Source organism: Bombus pyrosoma, linkage group LG9 (genome assembly GCF_014825855.1).
Source record: "Bombus pyrosoma isolate SC7728 linkage group LG9, ASM1482585v1, whole genome shotgun sequence".
NCBI lineage: Eukaryota > Metazoa > Arthropoda > Insecta > Hymenoptera > Apidae > Bombus > Bombus pyrosoma.
Genome location: NC_057778.1, coordinates 8,295,577 through 8,320,778, shown reverse-complemented (window position 1 = coordinate 8,320,778; position 25,202 = coordinate 8,295,577). Strand labels below are relative to the sequence as shown.

The following is a 25,202-nucleotide window of genomic DNA, read 5'->3' as shown; positions in this document are numbered from 1 at the left end:
ATAAATTGTTAATCAAAATGACATTTGCAAACAGACTATCACAGAATACTATAAAGCTTATGAAAAATAAATTCCGCAAAGTGTTTTTATTAAATATATACAATGGCTGAATACTGTGTTGATAATCCGGATTTCGACTCTATATCTTGCCTTTACGAGCTATAGGAGACAGGTAATGCAAAACCAATGTAAGCAAATCTTCTGGTAGCATACCAGCGGAGTGACTACATCGACGAAAAATAAGAAGACTCGTTCGACTTTCCAGCATCGATTTCGCGATGCGGTTCGAATATTAGATATTCCATATCGTTGTGGCGAGAATAACCCTCTGCTCCCGTTTAGTCGCTTTGAGACGCGCTATTTAACTAATAATAACTAGAACATTCGATTACGCTACGTTTTAGAAGATTCTGAAAATAAGGCTCCTTTCGTATTAAAGAAAAAAAAAACATTAGGCAATTCTTAGATTCGGCAACGGTATATCGCTTGCCGCTCGTCTCAACGAAGCGAATAATTAGCATAGACTAAAAAAAAAAAAAACAAATTTTAAAGTACACGGTATATTCCTGTAGTGATTTCTCAAAATATACGCGAAGCAATTGCAAACATTTACCTTGTTTATAAACGTAACAATGGCATTTCCCTCGAATGCTGTACAAACAACGAAGGACTAACTTTCTTTGAGCAAACGGTGACGCACAAAAGGAAGAGACAAGACGAAACGCTTTCGTCCAAAGACAATCAACTGTTATGCGTCCGCTGCTTCCAGATTCCAAGTTATAGAAATACGGTATTATTTCTATATTCAATTCTATTCAGCGCACAACTTTTTAAAAAGTTATTTACTTACATTACTTTGCCTTTGAAGGCGACTTATTCGTTCCACCTTACTATGGATTCATACGTAGTTAGAAACTCAGTGTTAATTTATGACAAATATACCCTTCGATACGACTTTACTACGAGATTCCGTTATCACGACGTTAGAAGGTAATCGGAAAAGCTTGACTGAGAGGAAACGTAGCATTCCCTTGATCGATTGACTCAATCGCTGTTAAATAAAAAATATAAAAGAAACAGTTACAAACATTAATCAGATGCATAGGTCTCGTTTCTTTCACTTGTCTCTGTTTTCCACCGCTGAGCTTCTACGCGTCGCTTCACTTGCTTTAATATTCATACTATTTATATATGTAAATTCCACATACACGCGCAGCCGCGTATCACCTTCATTCCAGCAGAAATCCATCTCTGAGAAGATCGATTCAAGCGTATATATCCTAAAGAAAAGAAGCTTCGCGAGCATATATTCTTGGAGCTTTATTCGGCTTCGATTAAATTTCGATTGGGTTCCAGATTTAAGTTCGACCGTGTTCGGTTAGTTCACACATTGTTCAAGTTTTTTATTGATCAGCGTTTCAGTTTCATTCGGATAGATTGAAACATTACACTTTTCGAAGGTCTTGCAGAAGAAAATCCTGTAGTCATTTTATGAGTTGAAAAGTCTGGAACCGTCAGAAACGCGATGCGAACGTCGCACTGCGGGAGAAGGATGGTTCGTTTCTCTCGTTTCGTTCGATTTCAATCGCGAAATAGCTGTGGTGCGGTTACATGGACGAGGGAAAGTATCTTCGATCCACGAAAGCAAACCGCACTAGGCGAACCTTGTTTTATTTGCACACCAATATCGCCGTGAATGTGGTTCGATAATTTATTTGCCGTTTCGGCATTTGAAAATGCACGCTTTGCTTCGGAAGCATTTAAATTCGATTAATTTCGACATATTTTTATTCCCGTTTGATCGAATCGCTCCATGAAAGGAAGGGAAATGGCTGCAACTTGTCTAACCGCGGGTTACGAATAATTCACAACCGACAGATACGTATAAGACAGCGATGTCATTCTGCACGCCAAATACGACAGGTTTCCGTGACATTAAATCGTGTTGCCAGTATACGATAATGTACGAAATAACAAGATGTAAAAGAAGCGAAACGTTTTATTAGTTAGCAGCGAGATCGGAACGCTGATATTCGTTACGTGTAGTAACGTATCCTGCGTTTCTATTTGACCATAGTCATATAACGTTACGAGAACGCGTGCCTTCCAGCGAGATATGAAAACACGGACGATTCAAAGAATTTCGAGTTGGAATATTTCACGAAGAGACGATGAATATTACCTGGGAAAAATACAAAAAACGACAAACAGAAATCGTCGGTCTTTTGACTGAATAGAAGAGAAGATACGTGTCGACACAGAGAGACTTGTCCCGATATGCCAGTTTCATTATGGCTTCCTGCGAGACAACAAATATCCCTTTAGAGACGGGGTTCTGGAAATTAACCGTTTTCACCACGAACAGCCGCTAATCCTCGGTCCAGCAGCATCCTGATAAAAACTGTAGAAACTTACGTGATGTGTGTCACAGCCATAACTCGCGACAAACTTGTCGGCAAAGTTGTTACCCGTGCGATTAGCCAACGAAAAACGTCCACAAATCGTCTGGTTTCTATGCAAACCCATCATGGATGTTGTGGCTGCGACTGACAAGCGTTTCAAGCCGGTTAAAAGGATCGACTATGTATTCATGAATTTATCTCGAGGAATATTCACTAGTTCACGTAACAGATCCAAACAATGTGCATAGGTTTTTCGTCGGTAGGATAAATTCAATTGAAATCATGGTACTTGCGAGGAAAGATCGAGAGAAGGACCAGAGATTTTAGGTAAAAATCGAGCGAACGGGATATTCGCACCTTAAAATCTCGTAATTACACAATTTGATGTACGATGTTCGTGGGAAGAAGAGAAAGCGCGCGCATACTACGCGGAGATTTGCCAGTGTAAGCTCGGGGCGGAAAAACGTACAACTCCGACTATACCGTGGATACGCGGTAAATTAACAGCTTGTCCAAGGGGACAACGAATAAAAACGACTTCTGCGAAAGCTGGTTGTACGAGGGTTCTAGGATAAACCGAGGGATTGCGTGCTCGCGTAGGGAGAGGGAGGAAGGACCGATAAAAAGCCGACTAAAAGTTGAACTCACGATGCATCCTCGTCGTTATCACGAGGTCGCGCTGAAACTGGATAACGAAAAGTTTCCTTAAAAGGCTTCGAGTCCAACGCTCTCGTCGCGTTCTCGTAGATATCGTTCTGCGCGATGCTTTTGTCAGCCGTTCTTAATGACAGCCATTCACGATGCTAGTCTATTAGTTCTCGACTAGTCTTTTTTCTTCTTTATAGTACGATAACATGAATTTCGTGTAACAGTCCCAGTTGAAAAATACTGTAAAAGCTTTTCAACGAGGGTCTGCTATCGAGGACTGTGTCCCTGGTAAATGTTAAATTGCCATGGCCGAACCACTTGGTGTATTTGCATTGATGTTCCATCAGAATTTGATTTGAAAATGCGTGATTGGTTTTTGTTGCGTTTCTTCTGTATCAAAAAAAAAAAAAAAAAAGAACGAAATTTTTACGTCGACGTAACACAGGTGGACATATTGGTATCGATAACAAGGGAATGCATTGTTCTGAATATTGAGATGAAAGGACTCCGAAATGCATCGAAACTCGGGGTCCATTGAATGTGCATCCTGCTGACCATGTGTCCTATTTTACAGAGAAATCCGAGCTTAGAGAGGAGTTCCTTGAAAGTGGACGTCGTCAACTGTAAAATAATTAGGTGAGTTTTAGATTGATCAATATACGATAGAGATCGTTCCATCGAAATTGAATTTCGATGAAAGAGCCATTTTCCGTTCATGCAGATCGTGATATTTACGTTGGTCCAGGCATCACGAGTGGATTAATATGCAAGTGGCTGCGCAGGTGTGTCATAGGAGAGTAAATTCGTATTAGAATTTTGCCGTAAATCGATCGATCGATAAATCAGCTAAATTAATTGGGAATAGAGTAGTTTGACGCGTGCATGTACCTACAACAAACGCGGTTCTCATTATCGAGGTAAGCTCGACGAGAGTCAATTATGACACAGTCTTTTCAGTTAAACGATTTCTATATCGAGAGAACTATCGATTTAATTACAATTTAACGAGCCCGTGGTCCAAGTTCGAACTATAAACCTTCGAAATCGAATAGAATGGGATATCTCTTGTCGCTAGAACCAATATATTACCCGATGAAAGCCTGTTAACCTCGAACTTCGTTGAAGTATATTTCTTGGTGCAAACTTGTTGACGAAGTGTGTGTGAACAGGCTGGTGCATTTATCTCGCGTACCTTTGTGTTTCCATCTTTTTTACTGTCATGGAAAAAACTATCGGGTCAAGAAACTGTTTGCCCTAAAAGATGAAGCAGCGACGCGAAAGAACGGATTCGGTATTCTCACGAATAAAATCGAAACGATACTAGGTCGTCAGAAAATTTCTGAAACGCTCGTTTCATAGAAATAAGAAATGCAGTTTTCTTTACAATATCCATTTTCCAGTGTGCAAACAAGAAGCAAACTGGTAGGAATTTCGCTGTCGAGGGAATCGAGCGATCTTTTCGCGAGCGTCGAATAAGTAAAACAGATCCGCGATGAAATCGTATTAAGTGGAGGTAATCGCGTAGTTAAGCTACGAATCAGAATGGGAATGACAAACACAGTTGTACAAATACAACAATGGAACAAATGGATACAAGCGTATCCTCGACGCGTATGTTCGCTTCGCGAGCATTCACACGCGCTGTACATGGTCGGTTTGCCAAGTGTAGAGAGCTTTAGAGCTCCTGTCCCGTGTCCCAGGAACACGGTCAGAACGAGAGACGAGGCTTTTGGTCTGTATCGTACGTTCATAGAAGTACTTGGAAGGTAGCTACGCCCTGGCAGACCACTGTGTTTCCGGAGTTGCAGCTACAACGCGCCGTTCGACCATCCATGCTCGTTGCAAACATCATCCGTGTCCATTGGGAAGAGCTTTACTGTAAAATACTGGTCCAGCAGAATCCTTCTGTTTTTTACTTTACGTGATCAGACTGCGCCGTAGCCTAGAGCTTTCTGCTCTTCCGAGCAGCTCTAGATATTGGACGACGAAAAATATATCGAAGAGGCCTATACCCCGAATCAACTGAAAATAAATAGCGAACGCACAGCATCTCGAAGATACAAGGAAATTCGATAACATTCGTCCTGATCAAGAATAAATATGAATGTAGAGAAGATAACAGAGTTCTTGGTTCCGGGGTTAAACCTTCCGAGATTCGGCACGTAAAAGGTCACGGTACTCGAATCAGTGCGCGAATATAGCTAGCCGAGCTTTTTAAGAATTCCGCCAAGGCACGAATCAAAGGAAGGGGAAAAGAGGATCAAGGAAAGAGGGAGAAAAGATTCCACGAAATTGCGTGGGTCATCCTTTTCCCGTCCTATTCGACGCCGCCAAGAATCGTAACGAAAAGACACGTACCCACTCGGATCTCGTCGTTCTCGCCTACACGCGGAAGGTTAAAACAAACCGTACAACATCCGGCGTTAATATTCACCGAGTTGCACCGACGTTGAAAACCGGTTCCGTCGATTCTCATTTTCCGCCGTGTTATGCAATTTTCAGGCCACCTTTTTACTCAGCCTTAAATTTCTGCTACGTTAAATGAGAGAAACGTGCGAAGAAATCTCGCAAAGGTCTCTTTGTTTTGTCGGAAAGATGGTAAAAACTCGGAGCTAGTTTAAAACTCGGTGTCTTATAGAAAGCCAAGCTGAAAGCTGACGCAGAAAATTGTAAAGGATAAAAAGATCGTTCGAGCTTGAGGGAACTAAATCCAACATATCCCGTGTAGGAAAGAAGCATGCGTGTTTGCAAAGTAGAAAATGTCCGAGATAAACTAGTCTCAGATTTTATTGCAACGGGATAAGACACCGTTGTTTCGTTGTTAAGAATTCGCGGTGGCGTTGGAAAATAACGCGCAATTAGCCGGCAGAAGCTGCTGGCGAAACGAGACTAGAGCGGTACGAAAGCGAGTACTATCGCTAGGAAATTTCTTCGGTCAGTCGTTTCGCGTCGGAGAAAGGAATTTCCCCGCAACAAAGACAACGCGAGAAGAATCGATTCGCGTCGATAGGACTCTCACACGATAAGCCGGTTCGTTTTGATCGCATACTAGTGTATCGGTTGGCGCGCTTTGAATCCAATCTTCCGTGGTTGTCCTCCTTTTGCACTTTAATCCGGTAAACTCAGATAAACGAAGGAAAGGAACACCGACGCTCGCGTATCCTAATCGATTCGACGTCGTATAGATGCGAATTACGGAGGAGCCAATCGAGAAAATTTCCGTTCGATGAACACCAGTTGGATATTACTGAGGAAATGAACGTAAAAAAGAATAAGCTTCTTCTGTGAAAGCAAAATCGTGCTTATTAGGATGTATCAACTCTAAAAGGAGTAGGGCAGTTATTAAAATTAATCGCAATATTCAGGCGAATGCTTCCGTGGATGTTCGAAGGAGAAGCAAGCGTAAGAGAAAAATCCTTGCACCATTATTTTTCCAAGCAAGCTTCATTTCCCATGATTAACGAAGAGCAACGAGCTCGTATAACGTAATCAAAGCTATTCGCCCATTGTCTCTACGATACCACCGAAACATTTTGGCACTGTTTCTGAATCAGCGCGATTACAAACAGAATCACAGCCGCGGAACACGATTGTTTAGCAAGCGCGTTTCTGATGCGGTGCATCATTAGCACGACTATACCTACCTACGCGATGGTTATTTCGCGGCCCGCTTCCACTAAATCATCCACTTCTCACGTGGAAATAAAGTTCATCTAGCGATATTCTTTCGTGCGTGCTCTCTCCGCGTCGTCGTGACAGAGATTAAGAGACGCTTTATTTCCAAGCAACATGGAATCTCCGTTTATTCGCGATTTTACTTATCGCACTTTTATTTTTCCGTCTGTTCTCGCGTCTGACAAATGCAATGGCGACGATAGAACTCGATTTGCTTGGAATCCGTGTAAGTCGACGATTTGCAACGCGACAGTTGAAGCTACGTGCCCTAGCGATCTAACGACGGAACGGGTAACGAAGGTAGGAATCCTTAATATCCCGTCGTATTTTGTCGGGACGTCGCACAACGTTGGCGTGACGATGCCTTTTACCCCGCACGTAATCGATTGGCCGTGCATTCGGCGAGACTACCTGCCGGGACGCATCGCGCGAGTTTATTGTTGGAAGCAGCCTCGATTCACATGAATATTTCAATAGGGTCGCTCTGACCAGATAAATGGACAGTTAGCGAGCTTTATTTTCGTTGCTCGTGCTTGGACAAGGGACGCGATAATTTAACCGGGTAGAATAAAGGATCGCGTAGAAAAATTAGCATTCCAACCTAAAATTTCCACATGCGATTCATTTTATACAATTCATATATCACAGCTACCCTTTCCTCTGTTTTCTGCATTTTCTCTCTCTCTCTCTCTCTCTCTCTCTCTCTCTCTTTCTTGCCTACTTACGTTTGATTCTAGTCCAGAAATAAGTCGCGGAGAAGTCGGTGTACCGTCGATCGATATCGAATATAGCTTGTAATAGCCAATCGCGATAAAAACGGCATCGCGGCGGCAGAATGAATAATGAATCAGAAGGAGCCCGCGCATATTTAAGAGTGAACGTAACGATACGCTCGTGACAAATACACGACCGAGAGTAAAGTGACAATGTAGCTTGTTTATGCACGCAAACGTTGATGTCGCAACCCTAGAAACTCATTGCATAGATAGGTCCGTGAACAGAGTGGCCATGGCTGTGCAAGAATAGTTTAAAAATAGAGAAAAATTTATTGTAATTTAAGCTTCATACTGACGAACGAGTTTTGTCGCGCCAGCGTCTTAAGGACTTTGTCACGCTGTGTTAAAAACTTTGACTTTAGCTTTATCTGTCATCGTTTGAATACCGACGCACAGATCCCTGTGCAACTTCTCTATCCTTATAGCAGAATGTCTCTATTATCCTCCAGGAGATACGTATAGTTTCTTAAAGTTTGCAATAACAGAGTTGTTGCCCCTCTATTTGGTAACGTTGCGTATCATCGCGGAAACACTATGAAGAATCGTTCGTCTGTACAGAGCTTTGATGTATAATAACCGAGCAACCGTACGTAACATATAATATTACGCTGGTCGTAACATGAAAATAATAAGAGAAAGAGAAACGTAAGAATTTCGCTTGTTATTTATTTGTAGAATAATCCGACGGTAGTTTTGGTTTTATTAGCTAGGGATATTGGTCCTACGTTCGTACCAAACCGAAGCAATTTCTCGACCTTCCATATGAATTTCCCACGATACGGAAGACACTTGACCCAACAGCTTCGTAAAACGAGCCGTAAAGAAGATTTACAACGTTGTTATTTTGCGAACGTTGGCACGCTGCTGTATGACAACAATTAGATCAACCCCAGCTGTGGCCTTTATTAGAACATCAAGCGATAACACGACCAACAACAGTGACAATGGTGTCACTGAGAAACTTTCATCCTACCAAGATTTCATCTTGGAGGAAATTAATCTAAAGAGAGTCCTGATCGTCAATTTGTTGGTGTTATAAATGAACTGGTTCTATCGCCTTAGTCTAACCTCGCGATTAAAACGTGATCAGACATCGGTGATCGAAAGTCGGTTTTTTGCGCGAATCGAAGCTGCTCGCTCGATCGACGTCCGGGTGAAACAAGATTAGAGAAGAGTTTAAAGCGCGCGACGACCGTTTCTTCCAGACGTGCCGACTCAATTTTCACCGATCTAATTTCGTTGCAGATACTGGCCAGACTGGCATTGCTAACCTCGTAGCTAGAAACAATTAAAGGGTCGTTAAAACTAAACGATTCGTTAACGATTGCTCCCATTAATGACCAGAAGAATCGATAAGATTTTAAAGGTCGATAATCGTTTCTTGTCTGGGACCTGTTCGCTCCTATTGTTCGAAGAAACTATCAACTCGTTATCTCTTTTTTTACATTCGTCATTTTATAATCTATGGAGCGAAGGTAATCCTTCGATAATCCGCGCGGCGCAGGAAATGTCGACTTACCTGAGACTTACGAATTTCCAGACGTGCATTAACCACGTAAATCGCATAGACGATAATTAGATTCGATCTTAATGAGTTTCGAGTCTTACGACTGATCGATGAAAACTCCGGAACCGTACGCGGATTAGCACGACCAACTTGAACTTACGGGAATCGTAAACTCGAGCTCGTAAATAATATAGGAAAACGACTGTTCCTGAAGGATATAATTAAATATTCCTCGCCGTTGACACTTAACTTCGCGTCTTTAATTTTGTTCAACTTCCTGTCGTACTAGTGATTTATAGATCGCGAAGGTCTGAGATTATAGTTGACCTGTCATCGGTGAAGCCTTTCGAAGGTAACTCAGTTTTTCCTTGGAAAAATATCTACATACATTAGCATCGATCGTAAAAATGATGTCTTCTTTCGTCATACGTGTTCAGGTACAGACACGATAAACGAATCATCGAATAATCGAATATGAAATAAAAAATATAATTTTATTTATCTTGTTATTACGCGATAGACGACAAATATCGAAATATATGTCGTTACTAGAAAACCATCCAAGGTTAAGCGAATTACGCTCGTAAAATCGTTTAATAATACAGTAGCTGATCTCTGGGTGTACAGGGTTGCGTTTCGCAGTAATGACAATGCAGTAACATCAGGGGACACTATTGTTTCCAACTGTGAAAACGTAACACGAAATTAAGCTGAATACAATTACGTTATAATGAATGGTCGTAATAGCCCAATTGTGTCACATTCTCAGGAATGTACAAGAGTGTGCGGATTGCGCGGTAAGCCAAGAATTGCTCGTACGCTGTTGTAATTCATGAGGCGACAACTTCTAATTACGCCATCACAATACATCATCGTGACAAATTAGTAATCCTGTGAGATCCACTTGACGATCTGGCTGGTTCTAGAATTCTGTTTCGTTAGACGGCTAATTACAGCAAGTTGCTGTCCGGCGGAATTACTAAACACGCGCGAGTCAATCGAGCCGGCAACGTGGAGCATCGAGCTTTTTGCCCGATTTTATTAGCGTCACGGGACACGTCGATCTTGTCGAAAGTAAATTTCCCCAAATGCTTTTACCCCAGGAAACATTCGTGCTGCTCTCCTCTTTGAAAATACTAGAATTTCAGAGCGCTCATTGTGTCCAGCGATATAACGCGTCCCCTTTCGGTCATCCGAAAGTTTCCTAGATCTCCCTATTCAGACGAAGAAACAAGGACAAGGGGAAAACGAATGCCGCTATAATTTCACGAAATCTTGAAAGGTTATCCGGAAGTTTCACCCAACGAGATAACTTCGTTTCCTCGGTAAAAATTCCATGGCTGACTCGCACGACCGTTTTCTACTTTTCTTCGCGTCGCGTTGTCGGAGAGTAACCGAGAGACGTTTACCATCGGCAAGATTAAGAAAGTTCGGTGCGTTTCCTTTGGCCAAGCCCAAGCTTCATGGAAACTTGCCTGTTGCCTTTGGCAAGGTATCACAAGCCATGCATCTTTGACGAAAGTTTCACGCAGAAATGACAGAATAATTAAGGAAAGAAAAAGATCGGCATAACGGAATAGAAGAAGTTTTTTTATACTATACGAGCAAAGTTGGACCAAGTCGCGTGTTCGAAACCTAGCCAACAAGAAAATGTAACGAACTCGTAAATATTTCCTTCCGATAGACCGAATAAGAAAGTAATAAACGTTGTAGTTCTAGTATGCGCTCAATTTATGATAATGTTAAGGATAATGTAAAGGATATAACTTGAAAAATGACAGAAACAACAGCGTACAAATTTTGTGCTATATTCGTTTAGAGCCCAGAGTAATTATCTTCTAAATGTTGCCAATACCGATTATATTCCGAAAGTTTAGATCGCACCCCAAAAAACCGAATAATTTTAAGCATAAACGATTCTTTCTATTATTTCATTTACGCGCAACTGCGTCCTGATAATGTATTATGCCGAATTATACATAATCAAACGCTTTACATAATCATATATATAGTCTTTTGTCCGTTGATGAAATTACGAATAGACTATTGAAATGGTTTTCAACCTTAATTTCCTTCGCATAATTATCTCGGCGAATATTTCCTCTATAAAGGATCATTCGAATGAAATCTATTTGAACGACTCATATTATGAGAAGAATGTAATAATGTACATTCGATTTTCCAAAATATCGATTGATATATTTAATTATGCAAGGTTTCAAATTGATTATTACTGACCGTAACCGTATTATATCGAACAGTGAATTTACATTTGATCCAACCGAGAACTCTAGGAGAGATAAAATAATGGGAACAGTTTGAGGAGATAAGGCTAACGACGATAACGAAGGTTACAAACTTAATAAGGGATATTCATCTAGATACGAAATTAAAGACGATCTTATCAAGGATCTTGTATACAGAGATTATAAGTATAATGGAGTAATATATGCATGAACATTAATAATTAAGTAAAGGCAACAAAAATATAAGTTTCGAAAATTTTTTAATTTACTTGATACATTGAAAGCTGTTGAGGGAAATTTCATTAGTATAACATGTAGCCACTTCTAGAGTGATTCCGTCCGGTTATCAGGTTTTTATACTATTATTTTACGTAAGCGACTTTTAATACAATTATCAATTTATGTCACCAACACAATTTTAAAATCTCTTTACTTTATAAAACGGTACTCGAAAGGTTTCTCTAACACAGGAACTATTAAAACAATCTACTCGTTAGTTAGATCACACTTAGAGTATGCTTCAGTACTGTGATCTCCTGTATTTAGCAAGAATAAATGATTACTAGAAAGTGGATAACGTAAATTTCTAAGATTCACAGTTAATAAATTGGGTCTGAGTATGTCACATTACGATCATAACTATAATCCGATTAGAACAACTTGGAACGAAAACACTGGAAAGTCGTAGGAAGATATTCGATCTGTCCTACTTCTATGAGATTATTAAGCGATCAAGCGAATTGTTCCGATCTGCTTAGTGCATTTGGAGTTTATGTACCTTCAAGATATATCAGGGAAGGATTTCTGTTTGATACGTTACTTTTTAAAACTAGCCATAAACATCCCATGGATAGAATTATGAAACTAGTTGATTCGTATAGCGTAGCGATATTTTGTTCTACTTCTGTTTTGATTCTCCAAATTCTTTTAAGCATAAGCCTCCGAGTTACGTTACGTAAATGTAAAAGTATTTTTAATTCCCCTTCTCTCTGTATTCCTTTAATTTCTTTTTGCGTCAGACACATCTAATGCCTAGCAATGAGTGTAACAATAATAATTGTATTATTGAACTATAACGGCGAATAATAATAATAATAATAAATCGAGCAACAGGAATCAAGATATGGATAGAAAGGAAGATATTCGGATCATAGACAGTGAAAAAGGAAATAAATTATGGTTATTGTAAATATAGTACACACCAGTATAAGAAACAATGGAGAAAGATATGACGAGCGTAACCATAGCGTTTGTAGCAGTTGGTGGAAAGCCAACGAGTATATGCAATAACATAAACACAGTCTTGACCATGACCATAACGAAGGAGTTGGTGACAACGGACCGTATTATCACTATGGCTATAGTCAAAGCGATAGTAATTACGGTAAAGGTTATCCTGGTTTCGCAAGTGGCCACCATTATCATCACCATGAGCTAAATCATGATTACGCTGACCATCATCATGGGTTGGTTGGTCGCAATTAATGGAGCAACTACAATACACATTACAACTTGTTTCACAATACGTAACATAATCTTCATATTTACGGCTAATCAGCGATCATAACGGACCCCCGCGGGGAATAGCGAGTAATTAATTAAAGGAAGTAACTTCCTGTAAACGTAAAATTTGCAAAGTACGCACTTTTAAAATCCACGTGCACGTGCTGTTTACAAGTGTGTCGCACAGCGTTAACGTAACAGTCTACGAATGATTTCTGTGACAATTTTACGGAAACTTTCATTAAAGAGAGAGCTGTATGTTACGCAAAATAAAGAAACAGAAGACTAGTTTACTCGGTGTGGATATGAATTTTGTCATATTTTACCTCTTGCTTACGAATTGCGATTGGACAAAAAGCGTTCGTTTTGGTATAGAGGTATGGAGTATGGAAAGTTCAGAGGTTATTAAGTAATAACCTCTATAAATTCAGCGTCAAGATATTTTACTTCGTATCATATTGTAGACACGTATACGAACAGAAATAACGTATGGTCAAAGTTGAGAAACATTCGTTATAATTATTTTCTCTGGAATTATCAAAAAATGTTACGTCTAATTTTATATTGTTATTACGAAAATAATGGAGAAACAAGACTATAGAAACATGGAAGGTTAGATAATCAAAGATTGATGCCAACGCCTGCCGTGCTTCGTACACTATCAGTCATCCGTACCATAGACAGATCGTCTAAAAATCCCCAAGGTTATGACGTCACGCGAAGAAAAAGTGAAACGAAGAGAAGGCGTTTTTTCTGTGTTCGTCCTGACAACCCTTATTTTGTCCTGTTTAGTGGAACGAAATTTGTAGTTGATCGAAGCAAATCGATAAGTAAGTCCGCCCATTACTTTCTCATTTTTGCGATAAGAACAGTCAACGAATAACGAAGCCGAAATGCAGCTGCATCGGTGCATTAACCAACGCGTTGATTAATTAAAACGTCGGCTTCGAATAATCGATTTCGCGGAGAAGAGTAGCAAACATATTCCGCGATAATTAAAATCCAACCGATATCGTTGTTAATGCTCTTCTTTTTTGTTACGGTCCAGAGCAGAGACCGTTTCGCATTATTCCATGCTATATTTATTCAACGATAAACCGAGTACAATATTTGAGCGGATTTCACACGAATTCGCGATAAGTTTAATTATATGCAAAATTCTTTCTCTCAGGATGGGTTTTGACTACCCCAGTACCATAATAGATTAATGATCTTCTACCGATATTCCAGCATCTCTTGATCTCTATTATATCGTATCGAGTTGGTTGAACCTATCTGAAGTTTAATTAGACTTTGAATCTCTGCTCATATCGGTTCATGGCCGGGTCCTACGCGATCCAGCTGCGATGTGATCGCAAATTGATTACTTTTTGCTCACCTGATTGTCGTTACCGGCCAACGATAATCGCTAATTAAGGGCTTAACGCAATGATATATGAATCGATAACCCCTTTGTACTCGCGTTCAAATATTCTCGATTACGATGTTTACGAAGGCGGATAAATATACTTTGCATATAGAGACACAAATTAGTGGAAAATATGTTCGAGGGGCTAAACATTTGTGGGAAAAGTCGCTTTATTAAAAGGAGATTGTTAAGAGAAAAAATAATTTTAGCGATAGATGTAATTGAATGGTGGAAAGGCAAACAGGAAAGCTCTTAAGATTTAATCAGGAACGCTCGGTCTCCTCGAGGACTGACCTTTCGCTTAGCTTTCCGTCTGCTTGGGCTTTCGAAAAGTGCGCAGCCCCTTCAGGCAGCCGCTGATTGCTTCTGGTCATTACGTTGCGTTCGCTGGATCGTCACCAATCAGAAGTTTAATTAAACGGGAAACTCTGCAGGAACCCTTTGGGCGATACATCACGCGGTTTCGGCGCATAAGAGGGCTGATAACACGAGGAACTAATATTACAACTTGCCTATAATTCGTGCTTCTATATATTCGCTGGGTCATAATTTCCACGGTTTGCGTGTAGGTACGTCATGATTCATTTATAACCAGTGCTTTACCATTTAATCCACACTGCCAGACATATATGCACGACAGAGATGAAAATAGTCGCGCGAAGGTATCCTTTGATCGATATTTCCCCGCAATATTAATCTGCGAATATACAAAGAGCATTGTTATTTGGAAGATCCTTAAGAGAATTGCTTTAGGGTTACGCCCTCAAACTGTTGTCGATATCGTGCTCGGATTTGAACGAGATCGTCGGCGCTAATAACACCGTGAAAATTAATCCTAGTTATAGTCTTCGGCATCGTAATCGTGGCAACGATTTATGAAATACTTGGTAAACGTTACACCTCAAGAGGCGATGCGGTTAAATACTCCACTTAATTATTATGTGTGTAGATAGATACGTGTTTAAGAGGGAAAACCATTCGTAAGATAGAACGTTTACGTTTCACGAACACCTTATTCGTTAGAAAGAAAAACGGCCGAGTGAATTTCTCACTTTTAATTTTCTGTATTGTTAGAAAATTCGATGGTGGATTAGTTGGAGTATGCAATTAAATCAAACATTTATTGATACTGTTTCGGTAACCCTAGAGGGATTTCGATAGAAACTCGCTGTGTACACGAAATACACATTCACGGGTGACACGTTCGAAGTGCTTTCACGTTGCGTCCTATAGAATTACAAAGGCTTTGATCCCTGACTTCAACATAGTGCTTACTGCTGCTAGTAGGATTACCGCAACCGCTGTGGACGAGCCACTAATAACGCGAGTCGCTCGAATGCATTAAAACTCTGAGATATGTGTCGCACTTTGGTCGCACTTTGGTCGCACTTTGTCGATATATCTCACTGTCCGATATTGACAAAACCATGACAGTTTAAACGAGTGTTACTCGCCAAATTAATACCACGTAGACACGAAAGGAAAGAAACCGCCGCGTTTCACGTTTAATCAACGGCCAAGGGCCGACTCTGGCAAGAAAATCTATCGATATCTCGAGAATAGAAGCCGGATTGCAATCTACTATCGACAAAGCATCCTTCTAATTGCAAATCAGCGATACCTAACGACTTCCTCGCGGGCGTTTCCACTTAATTAAACGTGAAATCGAGAATCTTTCGCTCACCATTGATAGACATTGGTTTTGCTATGGAATAAGCAAAAAATTATAATTTTCTGCTAGCGAAAACAAATCCAATTAAGACGGTAGTTTAATCAGAGAATAAAATGCAATTTCATCGTTGCGTCATTCTGTCGAAATCTGTACGAGATAAGAGATCGAAGAGCAAGCGCTATACGCGTCGTTAACGACTCGTCCTGAAAACTTGTTACTCTCGATGAACGCATAATGGCCAATCCACGTCACATGTGTTGTCCAGCTGGTAGCATGGTTCGTGGATTAGTTAGGCGCCAGCAAATTGACATACGTGTGTTCGGTAACGTGTGCACCGCGCCACGAAACGTGTGAACGACATTGTCCGCTGACGAGGAACTCGATTGTGCTCGATCAACAGGTTTAAGATCGCAGCTAGGAGCGAGAGAAAGTGTCGCGCTTGGCTGCGCAACCGTGATAAGTGCAAGTAAATTGGTATCTTGAACTTTGATTTACGCGTCGACGCGACATCTACCTATACACGTTCTCCCTTGACAACTTGTTAACGCGTTAATCTCTGATCGTGACATGTCACATTTGCACCGAGTCGCCGTGCCTGCACCGATGCTTCTGAATCGCGCATTATCACTCATGCTATCAGAAACCAACGGAAGCCGACGGAAACCAACGGTGGACGTTCCACGAATTGTCATAGATTTCTCTTCCGTGAATTTTAGCGGTTGTTTAAATAAAAGCGATTTCATTGTGTCTAACTAACGAAACGATAGATCGCATAATCTTGTAATTCACTTGTATTATCCACTTCGATCTATCAACGAAAGTGTTTGCAAATGATTTTTGAAAGCATTGAGGATTTATTAACTGGATCGCGACTCTTTCATATAAATAAAATTTCTTTTACTCGTGCTATAGATAGGAACAATGCCTAATTTATCTTTTTATACGACGTAGCGGTAATTAGGTAGCGGAGAATGAAGATGGATTAACTGTACGCTTAGTAACGTTGTTAGAACCTCGACGTTTTTATATCGTATACTCTCGCAAGCGTCGGTTGTGTTTTTGTATCGAGCTTTTGGTTGTTTGTTGGCTGCGTTGGCTGTAAGTGATATATTTCGAAAGACAATCGTCGGAAATGCATCGAAAATGTATCGAAAATGCATCGAAAATACATCGGAAATGCATAGTACCAGTTCGGTATTCTCGATGCGTAATTGCCTTCGAACGTATCTACGGAAAAGGGAATAAGGAGGAATCGTTGGCAGACACCGACCACTTCCGTATTTTAATAATAGAAAGACGGTAGCGTGGATGCAAATGAAACGGTATCCTGGCACATTGGCCCTTAATAGCCCGCATTTTTAACGTTTCATTGCCTTGCTGTGCTTGGCGAGTCACGCTCTGGAAACGCCTGACACAACCGCAATAACGCGAAAAGAATGGCTGGAATTGCGTTTCCTTATCATTACCCGTTTTAACCTTTCTTGGCTAACTGTTTTCCAGAAAAAATGAGTCGGTAAAATTCCGTTTGTCGTACGACTTCGCGGATAGCCGGTCGCGAGAACCAAGCGCTCCGGCTAAATGAGAAATTTTACTAAGAATTTTAATTGAGTCAGCCGACAGCCTGGCCCTTTAGCGTTGTTTCACCTCCGTTCCGTTTTACTTTTCTGACTTGTAACAACTATGAAATCTTATACAATCGTTGCTCCTAAATTGAATTTTATCAATTATACGTACGTAACGCTTCAACGGAATCGATCGAACAATTAAAAAATACGCACCATGCGCGTAGAAATAAATAATACAGCAAGTCGGGTAAAGAATAAAATTGATAATAATAAAGTTGATGATATACGTCTTCTTGTTTCGGATTTCATATATCGCGAGAAAGAATTCAAGCATGAATGCAATATGAAGTCGGTGAAGAAGCTCGAGGCAATAGAACGGTACGCTGTCACCGGACCGCGGCGCAACGAGGGAATCTGTTCCTCTCGAACTTGGTGCATTCATTTAATCGTGAAACAGCCGACGGTACCAGTTGTCTCGCGCATCGGCTTGACCTAGATCGGATGTCTGCCGCAATTTGCACTCAATGCGCTTTACCGAAGCTTCCCGGAGTATGAAAGCAGAAGAAGTGGCTTCGAAGGAATCCGCCTAGTCATCGTTTCTCTTTCACGTCCTAGGCGCCCTGTCAATTACGCTGTTCATTCGTCCACGAAGGGTTAGAGTCTTAGGATTCCTCTCGATTTCAGAACTCTATCCATTCATCGAACCATTCGAACGAAAAATATTTTAGCCAATCCTTTCCCTTTGATATTTATTCCGACGTGTAATTTATATCATACAGATACCCAAACTATTACAATTTTACTAGTCGAACTCGTATGCGCATAATCTCGCGAATTATTTAAATCGTAGCACCAACATCGTCGTTGTTCTAGCTCGTTTTTTATGCTCGTGGATTTTAACCCACCATATATATTCCGTAGGAACTTTTAATAAAGAAGGAACATATATTCGTACAAAATTTAAGGATCTGTTCTCGGAGCGATCCACCCAAGATGCTCCGTGCGTTACTAAAATTTTCACGAAATTTCGTGGAAAATCCTCGCGGAGAATGAAACTCGTTTCTTCTGATTAAAAGATTAATCTACAGTCTGCGACACGGTCGATAGAATTTGAAATAAATAAATGGTGTATTTATTGCATCGGAAGAACGATTACAAGGCGCGATAAAATTTTCTCGTTTCGACAAAAGAACGAGGAAATATTGAAACACCGTTTTTCCATTTAACCACATTTATTTGATCGTATTCTAAATTTTACCACGGTTATGATCCTTTTATCTTCATCCGCATACCATATTATCCTTTAGAATGGATCAGATAAAAAGACCCTGCTTTTAAGATATACGTATAGCGGCAACGTGGCTGATATACATTAGTCCGTTTTTCCGCGTTTCCGCAAGAAATAAAAGCATTTATTATCCTTCCACTCTGAAAACCATCGAAATGGTTGGATACAAACGTTTTCGTTTATCCGTACCCTTCGTTCGCCAAACCTGTACGTTTCGCTTGGCCAAACTTCATCCTCTTCTTTTTTTTTTTTTCGAGGAACAGGATAAGAAAAAAATATGCGTCAATGATACGAAGCTACCCATATTTGCTGCAACGATGCATTGTTCATCGCCATCGTACGTTCATCTAGCAATTTTGCGTCAAAGATTTTGTTCCCGAGACGAAACGGCTCGAGCAAGAGAATCCGCGTATCTGTGTCAAAGAGAGATTTTTCTTTGAAGCAGGATGTTTGGTCTTGTTTTCTTGCCTTTGTTTTTCGGATGAAGCACGCAGAAGCACTTCAATTAGCGTCGATAGTGGCACTTGTATCGGACTGCGAGAATATAATTGTTACGGGCAAAGGATTAATTTCAAGTTAAGATACGTTGTGTAATTGGTCTTCGGCAGATGAAACGATCCTATATCGAATCGCAAGGAACAACGACGCATAGGGCAAATAATGCACGGTATTCGTGTAAAACAAATGATCGTTTGATGCTGAGATGCCGATACCAACCACCTATGTACGTCGCTATAATTGAATATATTTATATTTGCCATGGGGATATTATTGCGCTTGAACGTGTTTTATCCGACGCTTATAATGTTTTTAAATCCGCGCTGACCGAACTGCTTACAAAGCGAATTAATTAGCAGTCGACAATAACGAACAACAAGCACGTTATAGCTTTGTACGTTATCGTTATACCGTCGGTTCTTATTTGAAGCGTACTCGTTCGTAAAATATTACCATTTATGCTGCCGACGTTAGATGAGAAAAATACTTTTTGCTCGTAAAACCGATGGTTTATGCGTAAAAGTATTCAGCAATTTTTACCGGCAACGAGAAAAGCGTGGAGAGAAAAGATTTCTTTGGAATGCTAGCCAACTTCCGGTTGGCTTCGTTTCGTGAAAGCAGAATCTTTTATATACTTCACCTGAACGGTCATACGGTCTGTACGTCAACTATCTGGCATAGATCGGTATACTTTGTTGTGTGGAATAACTTGAAATCAACTTGGGTAGTTCTGATAAACGTAACATCATCTTGCGACGTAACAAAGACGAAATTCTTACTCTGATCTTTCGTTCAGTGACTCAACCTTTGAAGAACGTCCATGAGAACCGAAACACGCTCGAACATAGCATGTTGCTTTCGCGATTTCCAACGAAATCGCAATTCCACTGACGGCTCTCTGTAGCTTGTCTCGTCGAGGCAACACACACGATTCGTCAAAGAGACGGCCAAACGTAAATCGTAATGAGACATCGACAAACTGTGGTTACTAGCAAACGACGGTGGTACTCGACTCGTGTCCTGATATCCTTCGAATAAAGCAATAGCGCCACGAACATTAATCGAGGCGCATAAACATAATAGAGGATTTTCAATTTGTAAATTGAAAACGGCAGAACTAGGACGGAAAGGAAGAAATTCAATCGTTCAAGTGTAAAAGACCAAACGCTGACAGCACGGAGCACACAGGTCTTGGAGTAGAACTTGTTATTTTTCTGATCAACCGTTCCCTTTTCGATGACGTTGACATTTTCTTATTTTCTCATTGCTTCAAAGTAGCTTCTGTAAACATCCACGGACGAATACGTGTATATCCTTTACACTCGCGTCTCGCTTCTTTTTCGTTTGTCCATGTTTTCCGGTCTACCTGTTAGATGCAGCGAATCTAGGAAATCAAGGCTTTTGATGTTTGATTTCAAACACGTCGCACGAAGAAGCTCCGCCGAATTATACTTTCGTTTGATACGTTGCCACTCGTTGCACTCGACTACGAATAATCGAAGTCGATAATCAAACTGACGCTGATTAGCACCGGTGATCTCGTTTCGAAGTATAGGTCGAGTAAATCGTCGAAGCGTTTGTTAAATAATTCGAGAGCAGCGGATTCGGAAGATTAGCGCAATGGCAGTTTGAGAGACGCGAGCTCGTTGTTCGAGCCCGCGAAGGTATTTGGAGCTGGAACAAACAGCCCAATAAAGGAATTAAACTGCGCTATTAAACGAACGGGACAACCAGCTTCTCAAGTAGGGAGAAAAAATTGTCGGAGATCGAGGCATTTAAAGTGGATCCGACGCGATTCAATCCAAGCACCGAATCTCCCAGGGGGTTAAGAATCCAAATAAATCCTGGCTCGAACGGAATAAGCGGATTATTCGACCCTAGTGTCGTCCAGCGACGCGACGCCAGGCTTCGTGCTGACGAAAAGGAAGCCGTTCAGTGGCGTCTTCGAAAATGTAAGGAAGCCACCGTAACCAGGATTGATCGATAATATTAAACGCGAATCTATTAATAGTTGGTTACGCGTTACCGAAGTCGAAGCGTTGCTAAAAGATCGGTTGTGCCAATTAGAGCACGATTAATCGGTTGTATGATCGAACGATCCTTACGATCGTCTGATGAAGTTTCTAATACCGATTCAATAGAAAAGAGAAACGTCGTTCCTATCTTGGAGTATAGAAGCAGCGAAGTCGTCAGAAGCTGGTGACAAACAGTTCCGTTACAGCGGTTTCGTACGTGAAAGGTCGCGAAGCGGAGACGAAGAGAGGGCCAGAGTGACCATGTTCGAGCGAAATTCACCAACGTGTACGCACGTATTGCACACGCACGCGATGTCCAACGTAACTGGCAGATTCACATCTGTTTACGAGCGTCGTGTATAAACAGAATGTGCATTGCCATGGTATAAAAGGCTAGAAAATACGTTGGAAAGTTGCAGTTCTCACTTGACCGCTTTATATACCATGAGATACGAGGGAGACACGAGGATCAAGGTACGGTATCGACGAAGAAATTGAATCGTGAATCGGAGAAAAGCGGGACACGAGAAATCAAGCAGGAGCAAACGATCAGAGACAAGAAAAATACCGGAGCGAGAGAGAGAGAGAGAGAGAGAGAGAGTTGTAGTCGGAATTTATTTTCGAAAGTACGTGCGAAGGAAAATTTGAGAAAACCGAGCGCGAGAAAAGACGACCTTCTTAGAGGTCGTTTCGATTCGTCTCATTACTTTATAAAAATATACTTAGTTCATGCATACATAGATGAGCATATTTCTCGATAAGAAAAAGCATCGTGCGAGACAAACGAAGATATTACAGAACACGATATTATGATTTCGAGAGTCGTATAATCGTGTCGCATATGGGATCCAGTCGGACTGGACTGCTTATTATTCCGGGTTTGTGTCGAGTAATTAAAACCAACTGGCATTCTTTATACCGTGATTCTGGTCGTTCGTGTTTGACATGCTTCAACGCTTGTTACAACATTACGAATGAGGTGTAATTGAAAGCTGCGAGTAACCATGTTAAAAATTATATTAGATAGCGTCGATTTGCGTCATTTTTACCTCCGTTTGTTCGATAATCTTATCGATATTTTGCGGCGAAGGGTATTCGGTAATTTTATTTGTCACGATAAACGAGCAAACAAAGCGAAACGCGTACAAACGAAACGAAGAGAATCGAATTTCAATCCACGATGAAACGCGAAACTTTTATTGGCTTGTATAATCGACGAGTCGAGACTGTTCTCGACGCGATAGTCAACGTTTGTGCGCTGACAATCGACGTAGTAATTGAAAATGGGACGTCTCAGATCGACGTTTTCGTTTCTCCTCTCTTTTTCGCTCTCTTTGTGCATCCTGTCTCTGAGATTCAATTGATCGTTATAAGTGCAGCATGTATTCGATTGCTTTCATCACGGTGCAACCCACTTTGACACGATTCTATACACAACTCACAATTAAGGAATCGAATCGTACCTCGTTCCTGGCAATATCGAATTCCTCGCAATCGTACGATTTAAATTCGTTGTCCGTGATTTACTATGGCGACTCGTTTTTCATTTGCAACGCGATCAATATCTTCAAATTAGTTCAATCTGTGACGCGTGAATAGTCATACGAAAATTGTAAAAAAATAAAAGAGATCGATGGCAGAATCACGTACCAATTCCGTGGTCGCTGAAAAATCGACCCGTTAAACGTCACCTTTTCCCACGTCGATCACGCGTAAATCTTCCAACGACTGATGTACCAGATCCGATCGAAGAAAAACGTCAGGTTACAAGGTATTTTCGAAGGTGACTTTTTGTGCCACAGGTCAGTATCGCCTTGACCATCACGTTGGCGCTCGGCCATCGATCACGAGCCGGCGTGATATCCCTGGAAGCGGAGGCTTTACACGGACAACAGGATCCAGTGCAGCACGGTTCACTGGCCAACTCGTACCTGCAGTTTCACGGACCCGTCGAGGGGCCAGTGTTTGAGGTGAAAGTACCGTACGCGGAGAATCACGAGGACAGCTCGAACAATTTGCACGGACACGAGCAACAGGAACACGGTTACGAGTTTGACTATGTCGCGCATCCGAAGTACGAGTTCTCGTACGGCGTCGAGGATCATCAGACTGGCGATTTCCATGCTCAGAAAGAAACGCGAGATGGTGAGAGAGAGAGAGAGATAGATAGAGAGAGAGAGAGAGAGAGAGAGAGAGAAGCAACCGTTCGAGATTCGATATTCCTTTTTTCGTCCCCTTCGTGAGCGAGTTTGTTCATGCGAGTTTTGACTCGAAAACTCAAACACGATTAATAGAAGCGGAGGTAATTCGATCGCGAGAGTAATTTTCTCCTACACGCGTCATGAATATGTGGGAAGGATACGAACACCGGATAAATAAGTAAGGAGGACAGGCTCCGCGCGGTTTGGCTCGCTATCTCTACTGTATCCGCGCGGTCGAGTTATTCCTCGGCGTTGTTATGCTAATGGAGTTATTTCAAGCGAAATTTCTCTGCCATTCAATTACGTTTCGTTACAAGTTCAACAATTGGTTTCGCGGCTTCCGTTCATCCGCGGCCGTTCCTTTCCGCAGGAAGCAGCGTGTCCGGCCAGTACAGCGTGAAGGAACCAGGTGGTAGCATTCGAGTGGTCAGCTACCGCGCCGACAAGGATGGATTTCATGCCGTGGTGCACACTTCCGGCAAGAACGACCACTCGGCTGATATCTACGTCGGTCAAGGCCAGCTTCGAGTTCACGATCACCAAACTGCGGCGCAACAGGAACAAGACATCCAAGATTACGTCGCCTCGTACACTACCAACGAGGGATATTGATCCTTTCGTGATCCATCGATCGTTTATCGTTTTGTACCTGTTTGTTACGCTTCGCTGTTTCATGTTTTCACTGTACCAAAGGCTTTCATCGTTGCTTATCATCCTGGAGATCGCCGTGGAGAACGTTTATATTGTAAATATAGAACATTCCTTTTAATAAAACACCACCGTATCAGAGTGGAACTGTTTGAAACCAACTCTCCTCGCGTTTAATCCGCGCGTCACGGTATGCTCCATCGGGCATCATTTATCCTGACGTAAAATACAAGATGTCAAATGGATAAAGCGTTACGTAATTATTTGCGATCGAAAGGAAGGATAGTCGTCACGAGAGGAGGTCGGTCGTCGATGAAGCGCAACTCGGCTTCACCCGAGCACAGTCATACGCGGCACGTCGTTAAGGCGCGTCTCGTCTGATCAATTTGATACCAACGGAACGTCGTTATCGCGAGTGGATAAAGACAAAAGGAGAAAAGGAGCGAAATAGGGCGAGGGTGGTAGAACGGCCTGAGCGAATAACAGCAGAGAAGATAAAAGGAAGGCTCGTCCGCGCGCTAACAATGCCTCGAATGCATGCCGATAGAGGCAGAGGAGAGTGGAAACAAAAAGAACAGCGAACAGGCCGGCGAGTAGATAAGGGCTGGTAAGAGGCCAGTGCCGCGTTATGTCACCTTCTCTTGCGACCATGTTACATCGTTAAATCGCTAACGATCGAATTAACTCCGAACTTTTGCGACCTGTGAAATATTTGGCCACGCACGGACGTCGAGTCAAGTCGAAGACGCGAAAGAATGAAATCTTCGCGCGTAATCGCCCGGACGACGTTAGAGTCGCGTTTAACAATCGTACAAACAATCATATGGATTGCGGGATAAATCGGATAATTCGCTAACGTGGTTGTTTCTTGCGGAACTAGGCAGCTACTAATTACCCACGGTATCGTCGTAGCGCGATCATCCGACGAGTCGCTGCCGGTGATCGAACATCGTCACACGATTTCGCTGCAATGGCGCGTAAAATACCAACTTCCTTTAACGTTGCATCGTGTTAACAAATTGCGGGAGTGGGGAGGGAGAAGGGAAGACGCTCGCGTGTCGCTCCTTCGCAGCACCGATGCGGTTAATGAAGCGTCAATGTACTACGGAGCTCTCTCTTGCTCAACGGCAAACGTTATCTCCGGACCGAA

The 25,202-nt window shown here is 41.6% G+C and overlaps 1 protein-coding gene across 3 annotated transcripts in view; it reads left to right on the top strand.

Moving 5' to 3' along the window:
- LOC122570489 overlaps nucleotides 1-24,126 on the top strand; it is a 65,776-nt gene extending 41,650 nt beyond the window's left edge. For all 3 annotated transcript variants that reach the window (XM_043732860.1, XM_043732861.1, XM_043732862.1), the window contains 2 exons: nucleotides 23,006-23,348; nucleotides 23,775-24,126. In XM_043732860.1, coding sequence (XP_043588795.1) covers nucleotides 23,006-23,348; nucleotides 23,775-24,016 — 585 coding nt within the window. In that variant the 3' untranslated portion in view covers nucleotides 24,017-24,126. The remainder of the gene's footprint in view (nucleotides 1-23,005; nucleotides 23,349-23,774) is intronic.
- Nucleotides 24,127-25,202: the final 1,076 nt, after the last annotated feature.